This window comes from Callithrix jacchus, chromosome 15, assembly GCF_049354715.1.
Source record: "Callithrix jacchus isolate 240 chromosome 15, calJac240_pri, whole genome shotgun sequence".
Classification (NCBI taxonomy): Eukaryota; Metazoa; Chordata; class Mammalia; order Primates; family Cebidae; genus Callithrix; species Callithrix jacchus.
The window spans coordinates 9176048-9201121 of record NC_133516.1 but is presented as its reverse complement, the minus strand read 5'-3'; the positions used below and the strand labels follow the sequence as shown (position 1 = coordinate 9201121).

At 38.4% G+C, this 25074-nt stretch overlaps 1 protein-coding gene across 11 annotated transcripts in view; it reads right to left on the bottom strand.

Moving 5' to 3' along the window:
- The window catches only part of FXR1 (FMR1 autosomal homolog 1), an 819632-nt gene that overhangs the window by 786492 nt on the left and 8066 nt on the right, over window positions 1-25074 (bottom strand). For all 11 annotated transcript variants that reach the window (XM_078350221.1, XM_078350223.1, XM_078350227.1 and 8 more), the window contains exons 2-4: window positions 10574-10626; window positions 8720-8813; window positions 141-212 (exon numbers count right to left, since the gene is read on the bottom strand). In XM_078350221.1, coding sequence (XP_078206347.1) covers window positions 141-212; window positions 8720-8813; window positions 10574-10626 — 219 coding nt within the window. The remainder of the gene's footprint in view (window positions 1-140; window positions 213-8719; window positions 8814-10573; window positions 10627-25074) is intronic.

Genomic DNA, 25074 nt, shown 5'->3' with positions numbered 1-25074 from the left:
AACTTCCGAAATGTTTGATCAACTATTTCTCAGGTAGGCTTTTAGAAATAATACTGACAGTAGAAATAACATTTACAAAAACCAAGCACTGAGGTGTTTCCTTAGAAACTAGTCACAAAGCAAGTGTTAAGCTTACTTACTTCTCCTTTCATCATCCGAACTTTAGCCAACCACCACCCACACGGCTCTTGGTCATTTGCTCTTGAATATACCTGAGGAGAAGAAAAAAAAAAATGCCTATATCCATTCATCCCAAAAGATTTCAATGCTGTAAATAATGACTTCTTATAAATGTCCAGTCCCATTAAACTTAAGAATCAAAAATGCTATTTTATTTAAATTGGTATATTAAATGAAATATAATAAAAGTGACAGTTACACTTAAATTTAGTACTTAAAAATAAAACTATACTTTTTCGGGCAGTTTAGCTTCTTGGAAATTAATTCCATATTCATGAGGTTTACTAAACATAAGCATTTTAAAGAAATGCTCTTAAAAAGGAGTTTTAAATAATGTATAACATAGGCCTTCCTGTTTCTATCAACATTGTTAATATTAAATATTATTCTCAGAAAGTGATTAACCTAATGTTTAAATTCCATCAAGGACATGACACTTAGATCCCTTGCCAAAGAACTTAAAGCAAATGTACTAAAATGGTTTGAGTAACAAAAATACTACACACATTCAGTCCATCTAGCAGAGTACACTAAGTATCTTACAAAACTCCTATTCAGGCCAGGCGCTGTGGCTCACGCCTGTAATCCCAGAACTCTGGGAGACCAAGGTGGGTGGATCATCTGAGATCAGGAGCTCGAGACCAGCCTGATCAACATGGTAAAACCCTGTCTCTATTAAAATACAGAAATTAGCCAGGCATGGTGGCAGGCGTCTATAATCTCAGCTACTCAGGAGGAGGCAGCAGGCCAATCACTTGAACTCAGGAGACAGGCCACTGCACTCCAGCCTGGGCAACTAGAGAGAAACTCCATCTCAAAAAGAAAAAAAAAAACCCAAAACAACAAAAAAAAACTCCTATCCACAAAATAATTAGTCTTATATTCTTTATAAAATCAGTTTTATTAACATAATAGATCACAGAAGTTTTCACTTGGGATTCTAGTTAAACCCAACTAAAGACAGAAAGTTTTAGAAAGCCTGAAGCTTCTATCAGGACGATTTGAGAGTAATCTCAGAAGTGGTAGAAATATGGAACTGGAAATGAATAAACCAAAACCTACTAATAAACTTTACTGTACACCGTGATTAGAAAAAAGCTATGAGAAAAGCAGGAGTCCAATATACCAATCAGGATCCATTAAACTCAATTTTAGCTTTTCCATTTCTTTTATAAACAGATCTAACTATTCAAAGGGATCAATATCTCATGACTTTATTCTTCCTTAGACATATACAAAACAATAAGAAAGTTTACTTTTTTAAGACTAGAATAAAACTCACCCTTATTCTGCAATTATTTTATGTATCCACTGGGCCCTTCTATAAATGTAAGGTAGAATATAGTGATCTTATTTTTCCTATATCTTGAAACATTTTACTATTTCATCAACATTCATCAGTTATTCTCAGCTATGTTTTAAATAAAGACTAAAATGGAACAGAGGAGTAACGGCATCACCTAGAAGGACACAACAGTGAAATAAATTGTTAACGCTGTGTCATCGTAGTTTCCTTACTGTATAGCCCGAGGTATCACATCTCTTTCAAAAAAGTGAAAAAAGACTGAGGACGCCATCCTTGCAGTCTGCTTGTAGCTACCGCTGACCAGTTGAGAATTATGAATTTATTTTTCAGTCATAATTGCAAAAAGAAGAAAATTTACAGAGGAATGCCTTTCTAATTATTAGAGATATCAGACAACAGATCCAAAAAGATAGCAGCACACTTGATTCCACTGATAAATGTGAAATTATCTTACAAAGCAAAATCTCAGACTATGAAGTCTTCAGATGGTGACATCCTAGACGAATGTTCTCAAACCACGTATTTCTAAGGAGAAGAGGCAAAGATGATGTGTATTCTCATCCAGTTCATCACTCAACTGAGACTTCATCATGCAAAATCCTCCAACAAGAACCCAGATCATTCTGGTTTTCTAAAATGGTTTATGACAGTATTCTTCCATCTTTTTAAGATGTTTGTGATCAGGCATGGTGACTCACACCTGTAATCCCAGCACTATAGGAGGCCAAAGCAGGTGGACTGCTTGAACTCAGGAGTTCAAGACCAGCCTGGACATCATGACAAAACCCTGTCTCTACCAAAAATACAAAAGAAATTAGTCAGGCATGGTAGCACACAACAGTGGTCCCAAGTATATGGAAGGCTAAGATGGGAGGATCACTGGAGCCCAGGAAGCTGAGACGGCAGTGAGCCGAGATTGAACCACTACACTCAAGCCTGGGTGACAGACCAAGACCTTGTCCGGAAAAAAAAGTAAAATAAAAATTGAAGGTAAAGTTTTAAAAAATATGTTTGTGTGCCAAAATTTACTTCATTTGAGTGGAAATGTCAAAGGCAGAGGTGTATACAAAGGTAACTGCAAAAGATAATGAAATGCAAATATATTCATTAATCAATCCAACTGACTAAATATGCTAAAATCACAGAACAAAGATGGCTATCCCTTCTTTCATAGAATGAAATGCCAGTAAAAGTTCAAGTATTCAAGAACTGCATTCTGATTATCCAAGTGTAAGAATAACGAGAAGTAATGATAAACTGGAATTTATTAGAGATATTTTAAATCTGGTATCAATATTCATAAAATGGGTATAATCTGGGTTCATGTTTAATAGTTACTGAGCAGTTAAGTTACATTTAGAGAACTGCACTCATTGTGGATACATATATCATCAAAACCTAGAAAATATGAAAAAGTTGGATTTGCCATGTTTAAACTCTTACTAAAATGTCTAATAAGGCCATGTGTGGTGATTCACACCTGTAATCTCTGTACTCCAGGAGGCCAAGGTGGGCAGATCACTTGAGCTCCAGAGTTCAAGACCAGCCTGGTGAAACCCCATAACTATGTAAAATGCAAAAATTAACGAGGCATGGTGGCATGTGCCTGTAATCCCAGCTACCCCAAGTGGAAAGATCACTTGAGCCCAGAAGGTCGAGGCTGCAGTGAGTTGTGTTCACTCCACTGTACTCCAGCATGGAGTCTAATAATGGCCAGGAACTGTGGCTCGTGCCTGTGATCCCAGCGCTTTTTGAGGCCAAGGTGGGAGGATTGCTTGAGCCCAGGAATTTGAGACTGACCTGGGCAACACAGGGAGATCCCCTATCTATAAAAATATTTTTTTAATTGGCCAGATGTGGTGATGCATGCCTCTATTCCCAGCTACTTGGGAGGCTAAGGCAGAAGGATTACCTGAGACTAGGAGGTTGAAGCTGCAGTGAGCCATGATCATACCACTGTACAGAAAAAGAATATGCTAACAATCAAAAGAAAGTGCCCATTTGAAGCACTATCTTAAGAGAGGCAGCTCATCCAAGCAGACTGGAAGATCTCTTGTTAATATGTGGGTACATCAAGCCTGATCTGCTGAAAAGGTTATGTTTTTAAAACTACCTAGATCCCTTATTCTATTTTCACCAAAACATAACCATCCATTAACTTGGCTTCCTAAATAAACCATTCTTAACTGCCTGGAGGCTTTTGTAACTAAACAATGAAATGCTGAATTCAGTTTTAAACTTAGTATCATTTCTGTAAGCTTCATTAATAACCTCACCCCCGAAAAACCAAGTTACTTTCATAAAGTGACTAAATCTAAATGCCTGAATTAAAACACTACAAATTTGGCTGCGCACAGTGACTAGCACCTGTAATCCGAGCACTTTGGAAGGCAAGGCGAGCAAATCACCTGAGGTCAGGAATTCGAGACCAGCCTGGCCAACATGACGAAACCGTCTCTACTAAAAATACAAAATTTAGCTGGGCATGGTGGTGCGTAACATATATAAAAATCTGTTATCTATATTGTTTTTCTCCCCAGGCAGTTAACGCCTTCTGAATTATCACTTTATAATTCTGTTACCACACTGGAGGTATCTTTTTCATACTTTGAGTGACTGTATTATATTGTTCATATGTACAGTTTTGTAAACTTGGTGGATGGAAGCTGATGTCTCCTGAATTCTCATTACCTTAATAGTAATATGGGTACATCATTTCAATTAGTTTATTGGCTCTTCATCCTTTGTTCTGTGAATTGTCTATTTTTTGTTTGTGTAGCTTATGGTGTAGGAAATCCTTGTGGTTTACGGCTCTTTCGTTTTTTTTTCTTCAGACGGAGTCTTACCGCTGCCCAGGCTGGAGTGGCATGATCTCGCCTCAGTGCAACCTCTGCCTCCTGGGTTCAAGCAATTCTCCTGCCTCAGCTTCCCAAGTAGCTGTGATTATAGGTGCCCGCAACCACACCTGGCTAATTTTTTTTTTTTTTTTTTAATGGAGATAGGGTTTCACCATGTTGACCAGGCTGGTCTCAAACTCCCGACCTCAGGTGATCTACCCGCCTCAGCTTCCCAAAGTGCTGGGATTACAGGTGTGAGCTACCGCGCCCAGAAGGTTCTTTTGGAGGATAAAATGGTACATTTTAGTACTTTTCCAAACGTAAATATCATGCCTTTTGATTCTGCAATTGAACCTCTTAGAATATGTAACACTACCAGAAGATTTACATAAGATGATTACCTTTAACTCTGGTATTGTTTTCTTTTGTTAATAGCAAAAATTTTTGGTAATAATTTCAACGGCTTTTAATTTGATATATCCATACCAAATAATTTTGAAGTGGCTACAAAAAAATGAGGTAAATTTAAAATAAGGAAAAGGAGAAAGAGGAAAAAAAATTGAGGTAAATTTAAATGAGAAGACATCAAAATGTCTGCTATCCTAATTAACTGAATACAAAAATCACAAATATATAACTCAATCCCATTTTTTCAACTTAAATATTTACTTTACACATGCAAATAAAAAACTCAGAAGAGACAATCAACTCTGATAAGTGAGATTGAAGTTAGGGTTGGTGGGCAAGAGGGAAGTAATTTATAGAATTTTTTACATTAAGCTTTATTACTTTGAATGAGGGAGGCGGCTTTCAAAACGTTACCTGGTAAAGTACTAACTCAAGAGTTTCTAAACACTCTAGGTACTATGGATAGATCCTTAATAAATAGTGGCAAAAAAACCCACAAAATTCTGTGGGTGGCAAGATAACACTTAAACTTTTTCCTTATATAAATTTTCAAATTTTTCAAAAGTGAAAAAACTATGACATCTTAATTTCAGATGACTTACAAAATTCTAGAGAGCAAATTTTCAGTGATGGGCAGCTATTTTAAATTTTAAAATTAAAAGCAAATTTCACCAGAGCTGAATCATAAAACATAACATGAAATATTTTTTTTTAATTCTAGATTCGATTTCTCAATCATTCAATTCTCTAACATCAATGTCTAATTTACAGAAGGGGAGGCAGGCCACAGGGGTGAGCCAGCGACTGTTCTGGAACAGGGCAGGACCTTCCTGGACAGGAATGGAAAAAGTACACTGTTAACACCACCCTCAGCACTCCACTAAGAGTAGTTTTCCCTTTAATCTGAGACTTCACGCTACCAATTTTGTGTCTGAACATCAAAAAAGTCTAAGAAGCACTACTATCAAAATATAAATGACTGCCACACATTTATATTTCTAATACATGTCCAAACCTACATCATTCCTTGCTTGACCTAACTTCTGCTTATTCAGTATCTAAAAGAAAAACACTGCACCACCAATTTTGAAAAATGAAAATGAATCAAGCCCCTTCCATCCTCACAAAAAACTAACAGAAAGAGCTACAACACTGAGAAACACGTTTTCAATAAAATCTAAAGTCCAAATGAAGACAGTAATCAGCAGCAGCAATCACTACCACACACAGCACCAGCCAGGACCCCACTTGACACTCCCTGATTTGCAGCAGTCACTTCACCACTGTTCTTCGTGCCTCCCCCACCACACATCAGTAAAATTTTCCTCAAGAACTCAAACACAACAGCTAGACTACAGTACAGGTATCCTTACAAAAAGTTACTTCTTAACTAATTGCCATTTAAAACTTCTGCCTGGATTTATGTGCACAAAGTTCACTGTGTACTATTTTGCTTTTTTGCTTTTGCGTAAGCAAAGTATAAAACTACTTGAGGGTGCCAAGAACCAGGGCCCGCATGAATGAGTAAAGCACTCACTTTACTCACTCTTTTATCCTTGACTTCTACCAAAGTGGGTACACTAAGTTAAGGTTATTAGGGGTTGCAATTATTTGACTTCCTAGCATATTACCTTAATGAGAGCTCAAAGAAAAGTTATCGTTTAAACAAATCAGGCCAGGTGAGGTGGCTCACACCTATCATCCCAGCACTTTGGTAGGCCACAGTGGGCAGACCACCTGAGGTCAGGAGTTCAAGACAAGCCTAGCCAACATGTTGAAACCCTGTCTCTATTAAAATAAAACATTTGCTGGGCATGGTGGTGGGTACCTGTAATCCCAGCTACTTGGAAGGCTGAGGCAGGGGAATCACTGGAACCTGGGAAAAGGAGACTGCAGTGAGCTGAGATCGCTCCACTGCACTCTAGCCTGGGTACAGAGCAAGACTCCATTGCAAAAAAAAAGTAAAATAGAATTGGCAGATAACCAAATCACTTGCAGTGCTTAGTACAGAATATGCATATTTAAAACGTTGGTAAATGATCAGATATTGTGGCTCACACCTGTAATTCCAGCACTTTGGGAGGCTAAAGCAGTCGGATCACCTGAGGTCATGAGTTCAAGACCAGCCTGGGCAACATTGTGAAACCTCGTCTCTACTAAAAATACAAAAATTAGCCAGGCATGGTGGCACATGCCCGTAATCCCACCTACTTGGGAGGCTGAGGCAGGTGAATTGCTTGAACCCAGGAGGCAGAGTTGTAGTGAGCCAACATCGTACCACTGCACTCCAGCCTGGGAGACGAGGGAAACTCCATCTCAAAAAAAAAAATAAATAAAATGTTTGTAGAGTCGGGAGTGGCGGCTCATGTCTGTAATCCCAGCAATTTGGGCACATGCCTTTAGTCCCAGGTACTTGGGAGGCTGAGGCAGGAGAATGGCTTGAACCTGGGAGGCAGAGGCTGCAATGAGTCAAGATCGCACCACTGCATTCCCGCCTGGATGACAGAGTGAGACTCCATCTCAAAAAAGAAAAAAAAAGTTTGTAAAAACACTGAGATTTCATCAGTCAAGTTCTCCTATCCCAATTCCCATAACCCACCCTACATATATAGTAGGTACAAACAACAGAAACTTAAAAGTCTTTCGATACTATCAAGCAACTTTCAGTGAGAAATATGTTTAAGAAATTTGAGCACAGTGGCCAGGCGCGGTGGCTCACACCTGTAATCCCAGGATTTTGGGAGGCCGAGGTGGGTGGATCACCTGAGGTCAGGAGTTCAAGACCAGCCTGGCCAGCATGGTGAAACCTCATCTTTAAAAAAAAAGAAATTTGAGCACAAAGGAGGAATGGTATCAGTTTCTTAAAAACTGAAAAAAAAAATTATATTCATCAAATCACCATTGCGGTTCTATTTGAAAATTATTTCTAGGTTTCTGGTTATATAACCACAAATAATAACACGAAAAAGGCAGACATCCAAGATCTACTAAGTGTGAAAAAAAGCAAGATATAAAGAAGCAGTATAACATGATCCCACTTTTATTCTGAGAGATCGGGCTGGGGGGTGGAGGGAGAGAGAGAGAGACAGACAGACACACACGCCTGGAAGAACATGCACAACATGAACAGTGTTTTATTAATCTCTGAGCAGTGATTTCTTTCCCTCGTCCTTTATTACTTTTATTTTTTTGCTTTTCTGTACTTTTTAATTTTTCCTCAGACATTTCTATAATATTCTACAAGGCAAAAAAGCTAGCTACACTATTTCACATTGTTACATAGAAACTCTGTTAATGAACACTATAGTAAAATAACTGTCATTTCATAAAGACACCAGGCAAATCATAAGACATATTATTTAAAGTAAATAGGAAAAAGAAGGAATAGAATAACACCATAGCACATAGTGTTCTATGCCAGGTTCTTTTAAAAATTCAAATGCAGCCTGGGAGTGGTGGCTCACGCCTCTAATACTAGCACTTTGGGAAGTTGAGGCAGATGGATCACCTGAGGTCAGAAGTTTGAAACCAGCCTGACCAACATGGAGAAACCCGTCTCTACTGAAACTACAAAATTAGCCAAGCGAGATGGTACGCATCTGTAATCCCGGCTACTCAGAAGACTGAGGCAGGAGAATCACTTGAACCCAGGAGGTGGAGTTTGTGGTGAGCTGAGATCGCACCATTGCACTCCAGCCTGGGCAACAAGAACAAAACTCTGTCTCCAAAAAAAAAAAAATTCAAATGTACTATCATCCATGACTTCCAAATTATAATGATAAAAGTCTACAAAACTAACAATGGGACAGGTGAGATCTATTCTGACTCCAAAACTCAAGCACGGCTAGATTGCACAGCCATTACCACCAATAGAAAGAACAGAGAAAAGGAATTAGATTTATCCTCCATCAACTATGCTAATTTTCCTAAAAGAATATTTAAATACAAAAAATAGACACCACAAGAAAATAAACTTAAAAATACATACCTCTACTTCATCTCCTTCACTAATTTCTTTTTTTATATCAGGTGGTGGTGGTAATCTAACTTCATTAAATGGAACCTGGCGTTCTGGCTGCCAACTGAAGGATTAGAAAATGTGTATTAACAATTTAAAAATAGACAGTCTATGCTTGGTGCTGCATATTTTTTCAAATTAGTTTACCATTTAGCTTTCCCTAAAGAGAAGAAAAACAACCTTCATACTATTAATATAATTTCCCAAGTACTTACTGAAGTAGAACAGATTTTATATGACTCTTGATGAAGTCCATAATTAACATAATTGATAGCAACTGTACATTACCTCCCAAATTACTCATCTTAAGAGCAGTACACACATTCTCCCAAATTATTCATCCTAAGAGCAGTACATACATTATTCTGCAAATGAAATAAGTTCATAATGATGACTAACTTCAAATCAAAATGTCGTATCAACACAGCTGCCCAATAGTAGTGAGATCAACTTATTTCAAATACTTTTACAACTATATGACCTATCAATAAAGGAAACACAATTTCATAGATTACAAAACAATATAAACTGTGTAACTTTTTAATATACATGTTCACCGAAACACAGAAAATAAATCAGCAATTATTTTGAATATCTGAATTACAAAAGATTACTTTTCTCATTTTCCATTTATCTTTCCTATAGTGGATACATACATTACAATGAGAACATAGAAAAAGCTTACTTTTAACTCTGTAGCAAATATCAATGTATTAAACCACTAACTTATCACTTAACTGACATTTTTTTATGTTGTATTTTAAAAGCTGAATTTATAAAGTTAAAAATTCTTCCCAACTGTAATATCTCACAGGTCATTTACATGTCTGGGAAGTATACTATGACATAAAATGTCCCTCGAGTTTCTATCTGCCAAGGCTAGGCAAAGCAGCAGCTGACAAAAGATTTGGGGATGCTTTCATCATTACTGTCCAAATGGCAGCTGCTCCAAGAACTCATCTCAACACTTGTTTCTACATGAAGCAGCAGCAGCTGTTAGGCAGAGATTTCAGGCAATTCCACAAACAGCTTAAAAGTAAAAGCTGAACAGTTTTTTTCTGACCATCAATTAAACAGTTCCTTTTTTATTTTTTTTTAAGACATAGTTCGCTCTTGTTGCCCAGGCTGGATGCAATGGCAGTCTCCGCTCATTGCAACTCCCGTCTCCCAGGTTCAAGCGATTCTCCTGCCTCAGCCTCTTAAGTAATTGGGATTACAGGAACCCCATCACCAAGCCTGGCTAAGTTTTTTGTATTTTTAGTAGAGACAGGGTTTCACTACGTTGAGCAGGCTGTCTGAAACTCCTGATCTCAGGTGATTTGCCTGCCTCAGCTTTCCAAAGTGCTGGGATTACAGGTGTGAGCCATGACACCCAGCCCAGTGCTCTTTTATAACCCTTCCTAACCAAGCCCAACATACTGTCTTCCCCATTTTTAGACTCCATACCCCTCAAAGCAATTAAAGATGGCTTAATACTTATTCTGATGACCAGTAGTCAAGTGGAAAACCTTCTACAACATCATTTGAACATTCTCAGCTTTTAAGCATTAAGCATATTATCATCTAATTTGTGCCACTGATTCATATCCATACATGTTCTGGCAAAGAGTTATGAAAAAAGTAACAAGTAAATTATGGACAGAAAAACAGGTAAAGAGTTATCAAAACTAAACTTAAGATCAAACAACCAACCCCCCCCCACACACACACACACACCCTCCAAAAGCAAAATCATTTTTCCAGTGGCAGCAGGAACACAAAAAGCAAACAGTTTGGCACTGCCAATCTCTAAAATTAAGATCTCTGCCAACAAAAATAACTTACTTATTTTCAAAAACAACTGTAAGAGAGTCTTCATGAACATCTTTGATAAATCCCTGCAAAACACAAAAACATTATTAAAAACATATCAATATGAGGCACTTCATAACTCTACAAGGCTGTATTCAAGATACAAAGTATGGAATACTGAAAGGACACAGGGTTTGGAATTAGGCAGATGTGAGTTTGATTTCCATCTTTACCATTTATGAGATATATGATCTTTTTTAAGTTACATAACCTCTTGAACCTCATTTTTCACCTTGTGTCATCTACCTGGAATTAGCAAAAGTAATTGTGCATCACTGGAACATCTCAGGTATTAGTTCAGCAAGACAGTTACTTAGTATTGTGACTAAGAGTTCATTATTTACTACTGTGACAAAGAGTTCAAGCTCTGGAGTACTGGCTCCCAGGATTCATAACCAAGCCCTATCACTTTTATATTCCCAAATATAGTTTTGACCTAATGAAATTAATTACAGTATCATGCACCTAATGAAAAATTATGAGAACTAAATGAAGTAATATTTAGCACAGAAGTACTACTGGCCGGGCGCGGTGGCTCACGCCTATAATCCCAGCACTTTGGGAGGCCAAGGCCGATGGATCACGAGGTCAAGACATTGAGACCATCCTGGTCAACATAGTGAAATTCCATCTCTACTAAAAATACAAAAAATTAGCTGGGCATGGTGGTGCGCGCCTGTAGTCCCAGCTACTCAGGCGGCTGAGGCAGAATTGCTTGAACCCAGGAGGCAGAGGTTGCGGTGAGCCAAGGTCGCGCCACTGCACTCCAGCCTGGGTAACAGGAGTGAAACTCCATCTCAAAAAAAAAAAAAAAAAAGAAGTGCTATCGATATTACAGTCCACCTTCAGTAAAATGTATGACTAGATTTTGAATATTACCTTTGCCATTAACTTAATCTTATTTTTCCTAGATACTTCTCTCCTTCCCTTAAAAGTAAACTGGGCTATAGTGAGTACACTGTTCACAACTATGACGGAATGAATACAGTCTCAACAACTGGTTGTCATTTATCAGCCTTAAAATTAATATTAAAATTAGCCTTTGTACCTATCTTCCTTGGTTTAATACAGCTGAAATAAACCATTAAGGTCTGACATAAGAAAGAGCAAAGGACTTGAGTGTAGAATTATTGTTGCTGAAATCCTGATTCCACTACTATGTAACCTTAGGCAAGCTGTCCCTTGGCACTTGTATAATTACCATTAACATTAAATGACTTTATATTACTATGAATCAGAACTGCAGATTGCTCAATGTTAGTCAAATGCTATACACACTCAACCACTGGGAACATAGGAAATACTTTTCTGAAACATCTTTATCACACTAGACTCCATAATGTCCACAGCAAACTAGCTACATAAACACATGTATGCAGTATCTGGTCAAAGCATGGCAAAATGAGCACTCCTTCCCCAAAAGTCCATTAAGTAACACTAAAGACGTCTGAATAAACCCAAAAGAGAATAAAGTGAAAAGACAAACTTGCAACAGCAACAAAATTTTTTTTAAAACTTACACAGTAAATGGAAGATTAACAGTAATAAAACGAAGCTTTGGGAGGCCGAGGAGGGTGGATCACCTGAGGTCAAGAGTTTGAGACTGGCCTGAACAACATGGAGAAACCCCGTGTCCACTAAAAATACAAAATATTAGCCAGGCTTGGTGGCGCATGTCTATAATCCCAGCCACTCGGGAGGCTAAGGCAAGAGAATCGCTTGAACCCGAGAGGCGGAGGGTGCAGTGAGCCGAGACCACGCCACTGCACTCCAGCCTTGGCAACAAGAGCAAAACTCCATCACACACACACACACACACACACACACACACACACACACACTGCTATAGTGCTCTACCTTGTAATTCTGGATATGAATTAATCCTTCCTAAATTTAATTAGAAGAGTTGCCACTCTAGTTCAGGCTCTGATTATCCGACCATGATATACTGATGACTTCTGGCCAGTTTCTCTGTTTCTAGTAGGGCACATTCTTATTGATTGATTGATTGAGACAGAGTCTCATGCTGTTGCCCAGGCTGGAATGCAGTGGTGCAATCTTGGCCTCCTGCCTCAGCCTCCTGAGTAGCTGGGAGTACACCAACCACACCCAGCTAATTTTCTGTATTTTTAGTAGAGATGAGGGTTTTGCCATGTTGGCCAGGCTGGTCTCAAACTCCTGACCTCAGGTGATCTACCCACCTGGGCTTCCCAAAGTGCTGCGATTACAGGCGTGAGCCACCACACCTGGCCCACATTCACTTTTTTTCAACAATCACTCTGGTCAGCTCATTCACCATATGTTACCAGCAAATATATCTAATATTATACCCTTGCCATTTTTTAACAAATTTCAGAAACTGAGAATATCCATGTTTATGATTAGTAAAGCATCAGAAGACAGCCATATTTTTACCTTCCACTAACATTTTCTAGCTCTTCAACAAACTCACACAAAGTTTGAAAGGTCTCAGAAACTAATCTTTCTAGGTCTGTATAAATCATATATGGTGGATTAGTTCAAATCAGAACTCTAAGCCACTAGAAAATTTCACTCTCCGTTCTCAACTTTATAAATGTTTTCCCTCACTCTCCTTTGTAATAAGGTTTTTTTCTATCTAAAAACCAGCACTCTACCTTTCTTTTTTCAAATTTTTCACAAAGTTTGAAGCATAGCTCTGTACACATCTACTATTTTTTTTTCCTGAGATGGAGTCCTGCTCTGTCGCCAGGCTGGAGTGCAGTGGCGCCATCTCGGCTCAATGCAACGACTCCCTGGTTGAAGCAATTCTTCTGCCTTAGCTTCCTGAGTAGCTGCTATTACAGGCACACACCACCACATCCAGCTAATTTTTGTATTTTTAGTAGAGATGGGGTTTCACCATGTTGGCCAGGCTGGTCTCAAACTCCTGACCTAATGATCTACCTGCCTCAGTCTCCCAAAGTGCTGGGATTACAAGCGTGAGCCACCGCACCAGGGCCCTTTGCACATCTACTTTTATTGCCAGCATCATTCCGCCATGAGCTTTACTAGATTAAGGCCTGATACCTAGTCCTTAAAATGTATTTGGACTGTGGTGAAGAATTTTTAATATCCTACTCCATAAAATCTAATCCCCAATTCCTAAATGTTAGACAGACATGCTTCTAATGGCCAGATTTCTGTCAAATTGAGCCCACGTGATACAGGACACAGTCAATACTTTTAAAGGTATTTTTGGACTCTCCAAGTCACCAGAATGATGCTAGGTCCCCTTACCTGCTCAAAAGACCCAAATTGACAGGGTTGGGTCTTTACCAAAATCTGACAGGAGACACCAGTAACAGCCACATTTGTCTGAACATGGCAGGGGCTTTATGCCTTTAAGTCTCCGTAACTTCTATCCTCAGTCCCCATCTCTCTTCCGATTCATACTTACCTGCGCCAGGCCCCATATTTCTCAAAACAAAGCCTTTGACATTTCTTTTTCTTCTTCCCATACATATGCAGACATGGAAGATTTCAAGGCATCCTTATTAAATGGTCACCTGTCTTGTTCACTCACACAGTCCAATATATGTTTACACTTGAAACTCTTAACTATAAGATAATCATTAATAAATAGGCAGTATAACACATCTCAAGTGTATTCAAATGTTCACAGCTTGCTGCAGATAAACAGAAAAACTTAAAATGTACCCATAACTCTGACAAAACAACAAATAGGCATCATATAATAAAAAACCAGAAATGCCATAAACTAAATGCAAAATGAAGGTAGGCATGGAAGGAGTAGAAGGAATCCCTGAGCAGTAAAAAACCACTATCTGAAGAACTAATTTCAAAAGCAATCTAGTATAAAACAATTTTTTTAAAAAAGGTTCTTAGTCAAAGATCCACTTGAGCGTCAAGTTAATCCATTAGCTTTCTAGATGTAAACAAGCAGCTGTAAAATAATTTTTTACAAAAAATGTTCTACTTACAGCAACAGCCAAAAAATAAACCCTACAAGTGTTCTCAACAAAAATATGCACTGAAGCTATGCACAAAAATGGCTGAAGCTCTAATAAATAGAAAATTCAGAATAATGTAAAATACCATGTTCTTAGAGACCTTGATATTACGAAAATTTCAATATGCCCCTAACATTACCCTATTCCTTCAATGGGATCCCACAGAAATACTGAGGAAGAGTGTGTCTGTGTTGGGCAAGGAGGGGGAAGGTGGGTAATAAAATAAGTCTATCTCAAAGAAAATTTTTAAAAAGACAGCAGCATTTTAAAAGGAAACTTCTAAAATGGGGTAGGGGGGCTGGAGTGGGAGAGAACAATAACATTCTATACTTAACACACTTTAAAGATTATTTTAAAACTACAATAATGAAGATGGAAAATATATTTTAAAGGAACACAACACAGACTCCAAAAGTAGGCCTAAGTCACTTAGGAATTTATAAATAGGGAAGGAATAGATTCTTTTTAACATGGTATTGGAACATTTAAATAATTCATGAGGAAAACAGAAATGGATGTCTTCACCCAAAAACAAAAACAAAAACAAAAAAAAGATAAAACATTCAAACTTAAAAAAAAAAAAAATCAATAAAGATTTCAGGAGAAAGCAGGAGCCAATGGAAGGCCTTTCTAACCAAAAAAGCAAAGCCCCAAAACCACAAAGTTTGATAAAAGTATACTACCCGGAAGCTAAAATATAAAAGCATCACATACAAAGGAGAAAGGGGAACAGGGGCCGAAACAACATATAACAGGGTTAAATCCCCAATTACAGGTATCCTCAGGTGAGTAAGAACTAGCTGATAGAAAAGGTATCAATGGATATAAACCAGCTGAACAAGTAATTCACAGGAAAAAATGTAATTTTAATAATGTAAAACTCTCCTTTAAAGTGTTACATATTTGTTACAATTTGTTCTGAACTTTTTCTCTTCAGTTTTGTCTTGTAGATCCTACCTTATTATAATATAAAGATCTCCTTTTTTTTAGATAATGCTGAAATGGTCTGTGGAAAGAAAAAGGTACACAGGATATCTGCCTACTTTATGAACACGTTTTTTAAATTACAGAATATAGCTGAAAAACAAGTTTTTCAACTTGACAGGAGCAGTCATAGAAAAAAAATCCTATAAACAGAAAGTAACATGGTATGACTGTATTTCGGGAATTAAAAGGTTAATATTATAACGATAACAAAAAATGTGATAACAGATGAATTACAGACCCTGGCTGTGGAAAAGTCACCTAATGACTCTGTATGAGGACAAAATATCATTTACAAACCTCTCATTTTATAAGAGAACTCATTTTTTTAAAAATGAAGTTGAAACAATATACATATAACCCCGAAGTTTCAGTCTCTAGGTTAAAAGTACAAATTTAAAACCCCATCTGTCTTGAGCTCTTTTCACTAAATCACTATGAACCAGATGATGAAATGCTTTTGCCAACTCACATAGTTTTAAATTCTAAAAGATTAAGTCTGTTAGTCATGTTAATCAGGGGAATAAGGCACCTATCATAAAAAGATATTTAAGGCAAGGTTCCTAAAGTATCAAAAACTCACAATTGGTAAAGCACTTATCTTTTCCAAAACTAGGATTCCAGCTGAAAGAGTATTTTAATGTTTAAAATACTGATCAATATATCAGATACGTTGATTGAGTTGTAGCTTAGAAATCTGTAGAGTTGTCCCTTCAGGAACATTCCTGATAAACCCATTAAGAAAATATCATCCTGGTCTAGAAAAATTCCTTTGACTAGAAAGTAACTACGATTTCAAATTCATCTACTATTATAATTTTTTTTTTTTTTTAAGATGGGGTTTCACCATGATGGCCAGACTGGTCTTGAACTCCTGACCTCAGGTGATCCACCAACCTCAGCCTCCCAAAGTGCTAGGATTACAGGCGTGAGCCACCACGCCTGGCCTATTAGATTTTTTAAAAACTCACTAATGCCTTCCTACCATTGCAATTCATTCCAACACTAAATTTACATTACTTATAACAGAGTAAACAGAAACTTTAAAACCTTAACCTTCAGCAGACTATCAAATGTAATCAGAAACTGCACGGCTTGAATCCAAAGTTTTAGAATGTAAGTTCAGAACCAAAAAAGTCCAAAATTTACACCGTACTAAAAGTGTAACTCTTATATTTCAAAATTCTTCTCTGAAGAGTTTTCTGATTGCAAAACAAACTGCCTTTTTTTCCTAACAAAAGAACAGTCAGCAAAAAAAAAAAAAAAAAAAAAAAAAAATACAGTCCTCCTAAATAGAGGTTAGGAACTATCCTTAGCTGAGCCAACTTTTTAATCACTCCAATCTCAAGATTCCAATCTATTAACATGTGCATGGTAAAGCAGGGGACCTGTCAGGAATCACAACTCTAGTTCAGGAGTATTCTCTTAAGTAAGCAAAAGGAAGTATCGGACTCACATTACGGATTCCCTCAAAGGTGATCAAGCATTGTTACATAGTTTGTCATTCCAGCTTTTAGACTACTATTTTTCTTTTTAATTCTCTTCTCATGAATCGCTGGCAATAAATTTACACATTTTTCTCCCTAGATATGGCACAACAGTCAAGAAATAACTTTACATGTTTTTATGCCTTTGTCAAATGTGTTTTTAAAAAAAAGTGCAATTGATGGCTTAATTCCTGATGCAAAGTTGTAATAAAGTACAGTATTTCCAAAAATAAACTGACGACAATTAATTCTTCTTTATTAAGAGACACTGGGCTGTTTGTCAGACGGTGAAAGGTCTTTCCTCTTACTAGGTTAACTCCCCATTTTCCCCAGTTAAATATTACTTCTGTGGATAAATGTGATTACAAAACACAGCCCATAAGAAAAAGTTACTAACATAGTTTATGCAAATTCAGCAACTCTGGTTTATTTTTTCCCCAAGAACTGCCACAATGGATTTGATTATCACCTGTTATCCCTTGCTCAATCATCAGTTTACTGATTCATACTGTGGCCCCAGTCTTGCTTTTCAACTCATCAATTTTAACAATTTAACATCTCTGAAATCAGGATGGGTCTTACAATGAATGACATCTTGGAATAGCTGATAGCCACGTCAGTCAGGATATAAATGTCGCTCTTTAGTGCTCAAACTTGGTTTGCTTGCAATTTTCTGTGGTACCTGATAACTCCTTAACATTTCAGTCAGCAAACGAATGAAGAACCACTGTAAGAATGACTGCGGTTTGTTATCAGAATGTTGTTCTGTTGACACCTTCTGATAAAATCTAGAAAGCACCAGGATCAAAGCTCACGAAATGAGTAAAACTTTTTGGAAGAAAATCCTGGAGATAATAGAGGAGAGCACTTTTAAAGTATGCTTACAAGACCAACACTCTAGATGGCACTGAGGAAGATATTTTGAGAAGAAACACAAATATCTGAATATGTTTTAAAGAATTTCTTTTGCTTGAACTTCCCATTTTATGTATGGGACTGTTTAAAAGCTATCTTTCAATAAGTACATAAGAATACTAGAAGACAACCATGTTCAGATTAACTGGCACATTTCTTCTTTCTTCATGGTAGAGTGCCTATTACACCTGATGCTGTTTTATGTATAATGAAATTGCATCAAGGCCCAGCACAGTGCTCGCCTGTAATCTCAGCACTTTGGGAGGCCAAGGCAGGTGGATTACCGAGGTCAGGAGTTTGAGACCAGCCTGGCCAACATGGTGAAACCCCATCTGTACTCAAAGTACAAAAATTAGCTGGGTATGGTGGTGAGCACCTGTAATCCCAGCTACTCGGTAGGCTGAGGTAGGAGAATCACTTGAACTCAGGAGGCGGAGGTTTCAGTGAGCCAAGATTATGCCATTGCACTCCAGCCAGGGTGACAAAAGTGAAATTTGGTCCCCCACAAAAAAAGAAATTGCATCGATCTTCCACTAACTTCTCAAATCTATATATGAAAAAACAATCTATTCTGTTGATTCTAAACCCAGCTTCCAACTATTTAGACATCTCTATCCATAGTTTACTGACACCTAAAATGAACATATCCACAGTCAAAATCTCCTGTTGTCTGCTCTGCACCCTACACAGTATGATCCATTTAACAGGATTCTGAAAATGAAAGAGAAAACTGAACAAAGCAAACAATATTTGCAAACCAGGGTTCTCAGAGAATACAGCCAAATGCAATAAGGCAGCCACTGTATATAATGAATTAACTTCTCTCTCATACATCTACATAATGCTACCACCTCTGTGCTTTCACTGGGAGAAATGAGAAAATAGTGTTTCTGTGCTTTACAGCTCAGATAAGAAACTCAAGCTAAAGGCTGGGCATGACAGCTCACACCTGTAATCCCAGCACTTTGGGAGGTCAAGGTGGGCAGATCACCTGAGGTCGGGAGTGCGAGGCCAACCTGGTCAACAAGGCAAAACCCCACCTCCACAAAAACAAAAATCAGCTGGGTGTGATGGTGCACACCTGTAGTCCCAGCTACCTGGGAGCCTAAGGCAGGAGAATCTCTTGAACCCAGGAGGCAGAGGTTTCAGTGAGTACCACGCCACTGCACCCCAGCCTGGGCGACAGAACAAAACTCTGTCTCAAAAAAAAAGGAAAAAGAAAAAGAAATTCAAGTTGCAAGCTGCAAAGTCTGATGTGGTGTCTCTCAGATCTGGGTGATCATCATTATCTAGGCAACTTTAAAGTTCTCAAGATGGACACCCAAGAGTGGTCTGTAATCCCAACCCACTCAGGCGGCTGAGGCAGGAAGACGACTTGAGCCCAGTAGTTCCAGGCCAGCCTGGACAACGCAGGGAGACCCGGTCTCCTAAAACAACAACAATTTCTCTATTTGCAAAATAAAGGAGATGAAGATTCTTAAACTGCCGTACTCCCAGACATTCGAAGATATGCTAGGAGTATTTAAAGCCACTCCCTCCACACAACTGCCATGATAAATCTTCCTGGAGCTTTTATGACAAGTAATTTAAAAGATTCATAATAAACACTTTATGTTTCTGGCCTGTCTACATGGTTAACAAATACATAAAGAGCTCCTTACCAGGGCAAGGAAAAAAAAAAAATCTCACTAAATGAAAACACTACAATATAGTGATTTCACTGTAAGGTCTCAGATCCCACTAACGATGTTGTAGGTAAAACAAGAGGATCCAAGATAGTAAGGAAAGGAAAATAAGATCCCTAACTGGCGTTATTTGCCAAAAGGCAAATCACAATGTTCCCTTCTCCAGATCTCTGTACGGTATTCCCAGAACACCTCAGACTCTCTGGAGTAATTCTTAGGAGGGTCTATCAACCTGGAATGGAATCCAGCCCTCCAGAAAGCTGAGCATCATCCTCTTATCCCAGTCCTAGAAGTGAGGGAGATCGAGCTAAGGAGGGCAAATACCTAATTCCCACACATGCAAGAAAAACAATCTTCAAACAGAGATGATTAATACATGGCAGTAGCATAACTGCCTATCCATATGAATATGCAAAAATAATGTACTAATTAAATGTAAAGAATAAATGAAACTGCCGAATAATCTAAGAAATTATATGTATAATCTGGGCACAGACTGTCTTACCCAGGACTGGAAACCCAGAAGACTTAATGGAAAAAAATAATTGTGTGTGTTAAAAACTAAAATTTCACTATGGCCAGCAATACAAGAAAAGAAATAAAAAGAATGGGGAGGCAGGTCACAGTGTGGCTCATGTCTGCAATCCCAGCACTATGGAAGGTTGAGGCAGGAAGATCACTTGAGTGCCAGGAATTCGAGGCCAGCCTGGGCAATATAGCAAGACTCCATCTCTAAAAAAAAAATTATTTTTAAAAATTAGGTGGCCATCGTGGCACATGTCTTAGTCTCAGGTACTCTAGAGGCTGAGGTGGGAGGACTGCTTGAACCTGGGAGGTCAAGACTACAATGAGCCATGATCTTGCCACTGCACTGCAACCTGGGTGACAAAAGTATTATTTTGAGGTCCTATCTCAAAATAAATAATCTAAATAAATAGGTGAGAGAGGGGACACTCTTACGTTAGGTGAGGCTTAATATCCATAATACAAAAAAATTTCCAAAACTGACAAAGGACACCCCAACAAAAAAATGGGCCAAAGACAAGAAATTCTTAGAAAATCAAATTCAAATGGCAAAAAGTCAAGTCTTGAAGAACAAATTCAAATGGCAAACAAACATTAAAATTCACAAGTAGGATCAAGTTCTAATGAGATAATATCCCTTTACATCCAAGAGATTGGCAAAAATTAAACCTAATAAAGCCAATTTCTGGCAGAGATAGAAAGAAAACCAGCTGCCATTTGTTGATGGAAGAAACAGGAAGCCTTTTTGGAAAGTAATCTTTTAAGATTTATTAGTTTTTTTGGTGGTTTTTTTAAAGGTTCCCTTTCACCAAGCTATCCCAGTCTTCAAAATCTATTCAATGGAAATAGTTATGTGGAGCAACAAAAAACTGAAAACAAAATGTTTGTCTATTAACTGGGGAATGGCTTAATTGTATATATTCTTACAACTATATAGCCTTAAATAAATCATACTCCACATGAAAATCGTCGAGATGAGGATGATCCTATTTTTATTTTTTGTTTTTTTAGACGGAGTCTTTCTCTGTCGCCAAACTGAAGTGTAATGATGCAATCTTGGCTCACTGCAACCTCCACCTCCTGGGTTCAAGTGATTTTCCTGCCTCAGCCTCCCAAGTAGCTGGGATTACAGGCACCTGCCACCACATCCAGCTAAATTTTGTATTTTTAGTAGAAAGGGTTATCACCCGTTGTCCAGAATGTTGTCCAGGATGGTCTGGATCTCCTGACCTCATGATCTGCCCACCTCAGCCTCCCAAAGTGCTCGGATTACAGGTGTGAGCCATGGCACCCAGCCAAATGATCCTATTTTTATACAGTAATATTGAAAAACCCTATACTTTTATCTGAACACATATCTATATACAATCCTATGAGCATGGTAAAAATACCTGGAACCATGTCCACTTGCTACAAACAAGGGTTACCTAATATGGAGGGGGAGATGGAGACTCAGGTGGTAAAGGGCAACCACGAGCCAAAAAAAGAAAAAAAGGAAAAAAATGCAATAAACAAAGTTTTTATATCGTACTTAAATGTGTGTAAAATTACACACATGTATATGTAAACATATACCTTTAAAAGTTAGAATATATCAAATATTTTGTCAGCCAACATGTTTTCTATATAGCAGATATATGCATCACCACTCTGCACATCCATTTAATTTTTCCATCTCTAGGGATCTCGAATATACACTTTGTGTAATAGACTTATAAAATGCTTACAACACCTAAAAGATTCCAACAAGCGACAGTCAAGGTTGCTATTGCAATCAAATGTCTTAACTTTAAGATCTACGCAACTAAATCTACAAAATAAAATTATTTCAAATCACTAGATACCTGTACCACAAATTTTAAAAGTCTGCAAATTTACCAATCACATTATACATTACAGTAATTATTGCAGATTGCATCATTATGGAGCAAGTTCTTTTTCCTTTTTTTTTTTTTTTTTGAGATGAAGTTTCATTCTGTTGCCCAGGCTGGAGTGTGCTGGCACAACCTCAGCTCACTGCAACCTCTGCCCCCTGGGTTCAAGGGATTGTCCTACCTCAGCCTACTGAGCAGCTGGAATTACAGGCACCAGCCACCATGCCCCGCTAATTTTTGTGTTTTTAGTGGAGATGGGGTTTCACCATGTTAGTCAGGCTGGTCTTGAACTCCTGACCTCAAGTGATCTCCCCTGCCTCAGCCTCCCAAAGTGCTGGGATTACAGGCGAGTTACTGGGCCTGGCCAATTAAGGCATAAGCTCTAATTAGAAAAAAGTTATTCAAGGCAAGTATTCAGCATTCATTAGTATTAACCGTGTAACTGTTCCGAATTTGGGGAAAAAAGGGAGGGGGGGACAATGAGGATGTGAAGATTTGTTAAACATACGTAAGTAATCTACTACTGCCTGCATACCAGTTATGTTCTTGGCTTGTTAGGTTCACCCATTTGTATGTCGTAATATACAGTTCTCTTTGAAATGGAATGGGTTGGAACGATCCAAGATGGCCGATCGCTAACATCCCGGGATTGCAGCTCTCAGGGAAGGCGCGGAGAACTAGAGGAGGCCACACTTTCAGACAAAGTCTGGTCGCTCACGGAGCAGAAGATCCCCCAGTGGTGGAAACACACGAGACGCCAGCGCGACTCTCGTGGTCAGCTCAGCGGTTCCGCTGGCACCTTGGCTCGGCAGCGCTCGGCGCAGAGTAAACGGGACCGGTTCCCCTTCTGACAGAGGTTTGGAGCCCCGGGAAGGCAGAGTCGCCTACCACGGACACAAGAAGGAAGCCCGACAGGAGAATCCTGGGCAGAAAAGCACCATCAGTTTTAACGCCGCTGCTCTGGCCCTGGGAACTAACAACCTGGACGTCCACTCAAGAGACCTAATCTGAAAGTTGGTAACTTCAAAGACGACAGGAGGATAAATTTACAATGAAGGGAAGAAACCAGCGTAAAAAAGCTGAGAATACTCAAAGTCAGAACGCCTCTCCCTCTAAAGATGATCACAGTTCCACATCAACAATGGAACAAGGCTTCATGGAGAACAGCGCATCCTGATGACAGAATCACTCTTCAAGGAATGCTTAATAACAAACTTCGGTGAGTTAAAAGACCATGTTGTAGCCCAACGTAAAGAAACTAGGAACTTTGAAAAAAGGTTTGATGAAATCCTATTGAGAATAGACAACTTAGAGAGGAGTATGAGTGAATTAATGGAACTGAAGAGTACAATACAGGAACTCCGAGAAGTATGCACAGGTTTAAACACTCGAATTGTTCAAGCAGAAGAAGGGATATCAGAGGTCAAAGTCCAACTTAATAAAATAAAACGTGAAGAAAAGATTAGAGAAAAAAGGATAAAAAGGAATGAGCAAAGTCTCCAAGAAATGTGGGACTATGTGAAAAGACCAAATTTACGTTTGATAGGTGTACCTGAATGCGACGGAGAGAATGAATCCAAGCTGGAAAATACCCTTCAGGATATTATTCAGGAAAATTTTCCGAAACTAGCAAAGCAGGTCAACATTCAACCCCAGGTAATACAGAGAACACCACAAAGATATTCCTTAAGAAGAGCAACCCCAAGGCACATAATCGTTAGATTCACCAGGGTTGAAACGAAGGAGAAGATACTAAGGGCAGCCAGAGAGAAAGGTCAGATTACCCACAAAGGCCAGCCTATCAGACTTACAGCAGATCTCTCCGCAGAAACTCTACAGGCCAGAAGAGAGTGGGGGCCAATATTCAACATCCTCAAAGAACAGAACCTTCGGCCCAGAATTTCATATCCAGCCAAACTAAGCTTCACAACTGAAGGAAAAATAAAATCTTTTATGAACAAGCAAGAAATCAGAGATTTTATTACCACCAGGCCGGCTTTACAAGAGCTTCTGAAAGAAGCATTACACACAGAAAGAAACAACCAGTATTAGCCTTTCAAAAATACACCAAAAAGTAAAGAGCACCAACATAAAGAAGAATTTACACCAACAAATGTGGATAAAACAGCCAGTCAACATCAAATGGCAGTAACCCTAAATTTAAATTGACTGAATTCCCAATCAAAAGACACAGCCAAAACCCAACAGCATGTTACAGCCAGACCCGTTTCACATGCAAGGATACACAAAGACTCAAAACAAAGGGATGGAGAAAGATTTACCAACCAAATGGAGAGCAAAAATAAATAATAAATAAAAAGCAGGAGTTGCAATTCTTGTATCGGATAAAATAGATTTTAAAGCAACAAAGACATAGTGGTAAAAGGATCAATGCAACAAGAGCTAACGATCCTAACACCCAGATAGGAGACTTAGATTCAATGAGACAGAAAATTAATAAGGATATCAAGGACTCGAACTCAGATCCAGAACAAGTAAACTTAATAAATATTTATAGAGCTCTCCACTTCAAATACACAAAATATACATTCTTGTCAATACAACGCACCTACCCATTAGTTTAAATGAAACATTGATTGGCCATTATTAATACCCAATTTTTTTCAAAATAAAGCAATATTTCCATTTACTCTCCCTCTTTCTCTTCCTCTTTCTTCCTCTCCTTTACTTATTATTTTTTTTCTTTCCTTCTCTCAAAAAAAAAAAGAAATCAACTTGTAAACCTCTAGATCCAGGTCGGCAATGTCTTTCATTGCTTGATTTCCTTTCTTCCCTTCCCTTCCTCCCTCCCTCCCTCCCTCCCTCCCCCCCCCCCCCCGCTTCCTCCCTTCCTTCCTTCCTTCATCCCTTCCTTCCTCCCTACCGTCCTTCTTCCCTTCCTTCCTGCCTTCCTCACCCCCCCCAAAAAAGAAAAAAAAAAAAAAAAAAAAGAAATGGAATGGGTTGTTTTCTTTGTAATGGAGTGAATTAATGTTTCCAAATGACCACCCA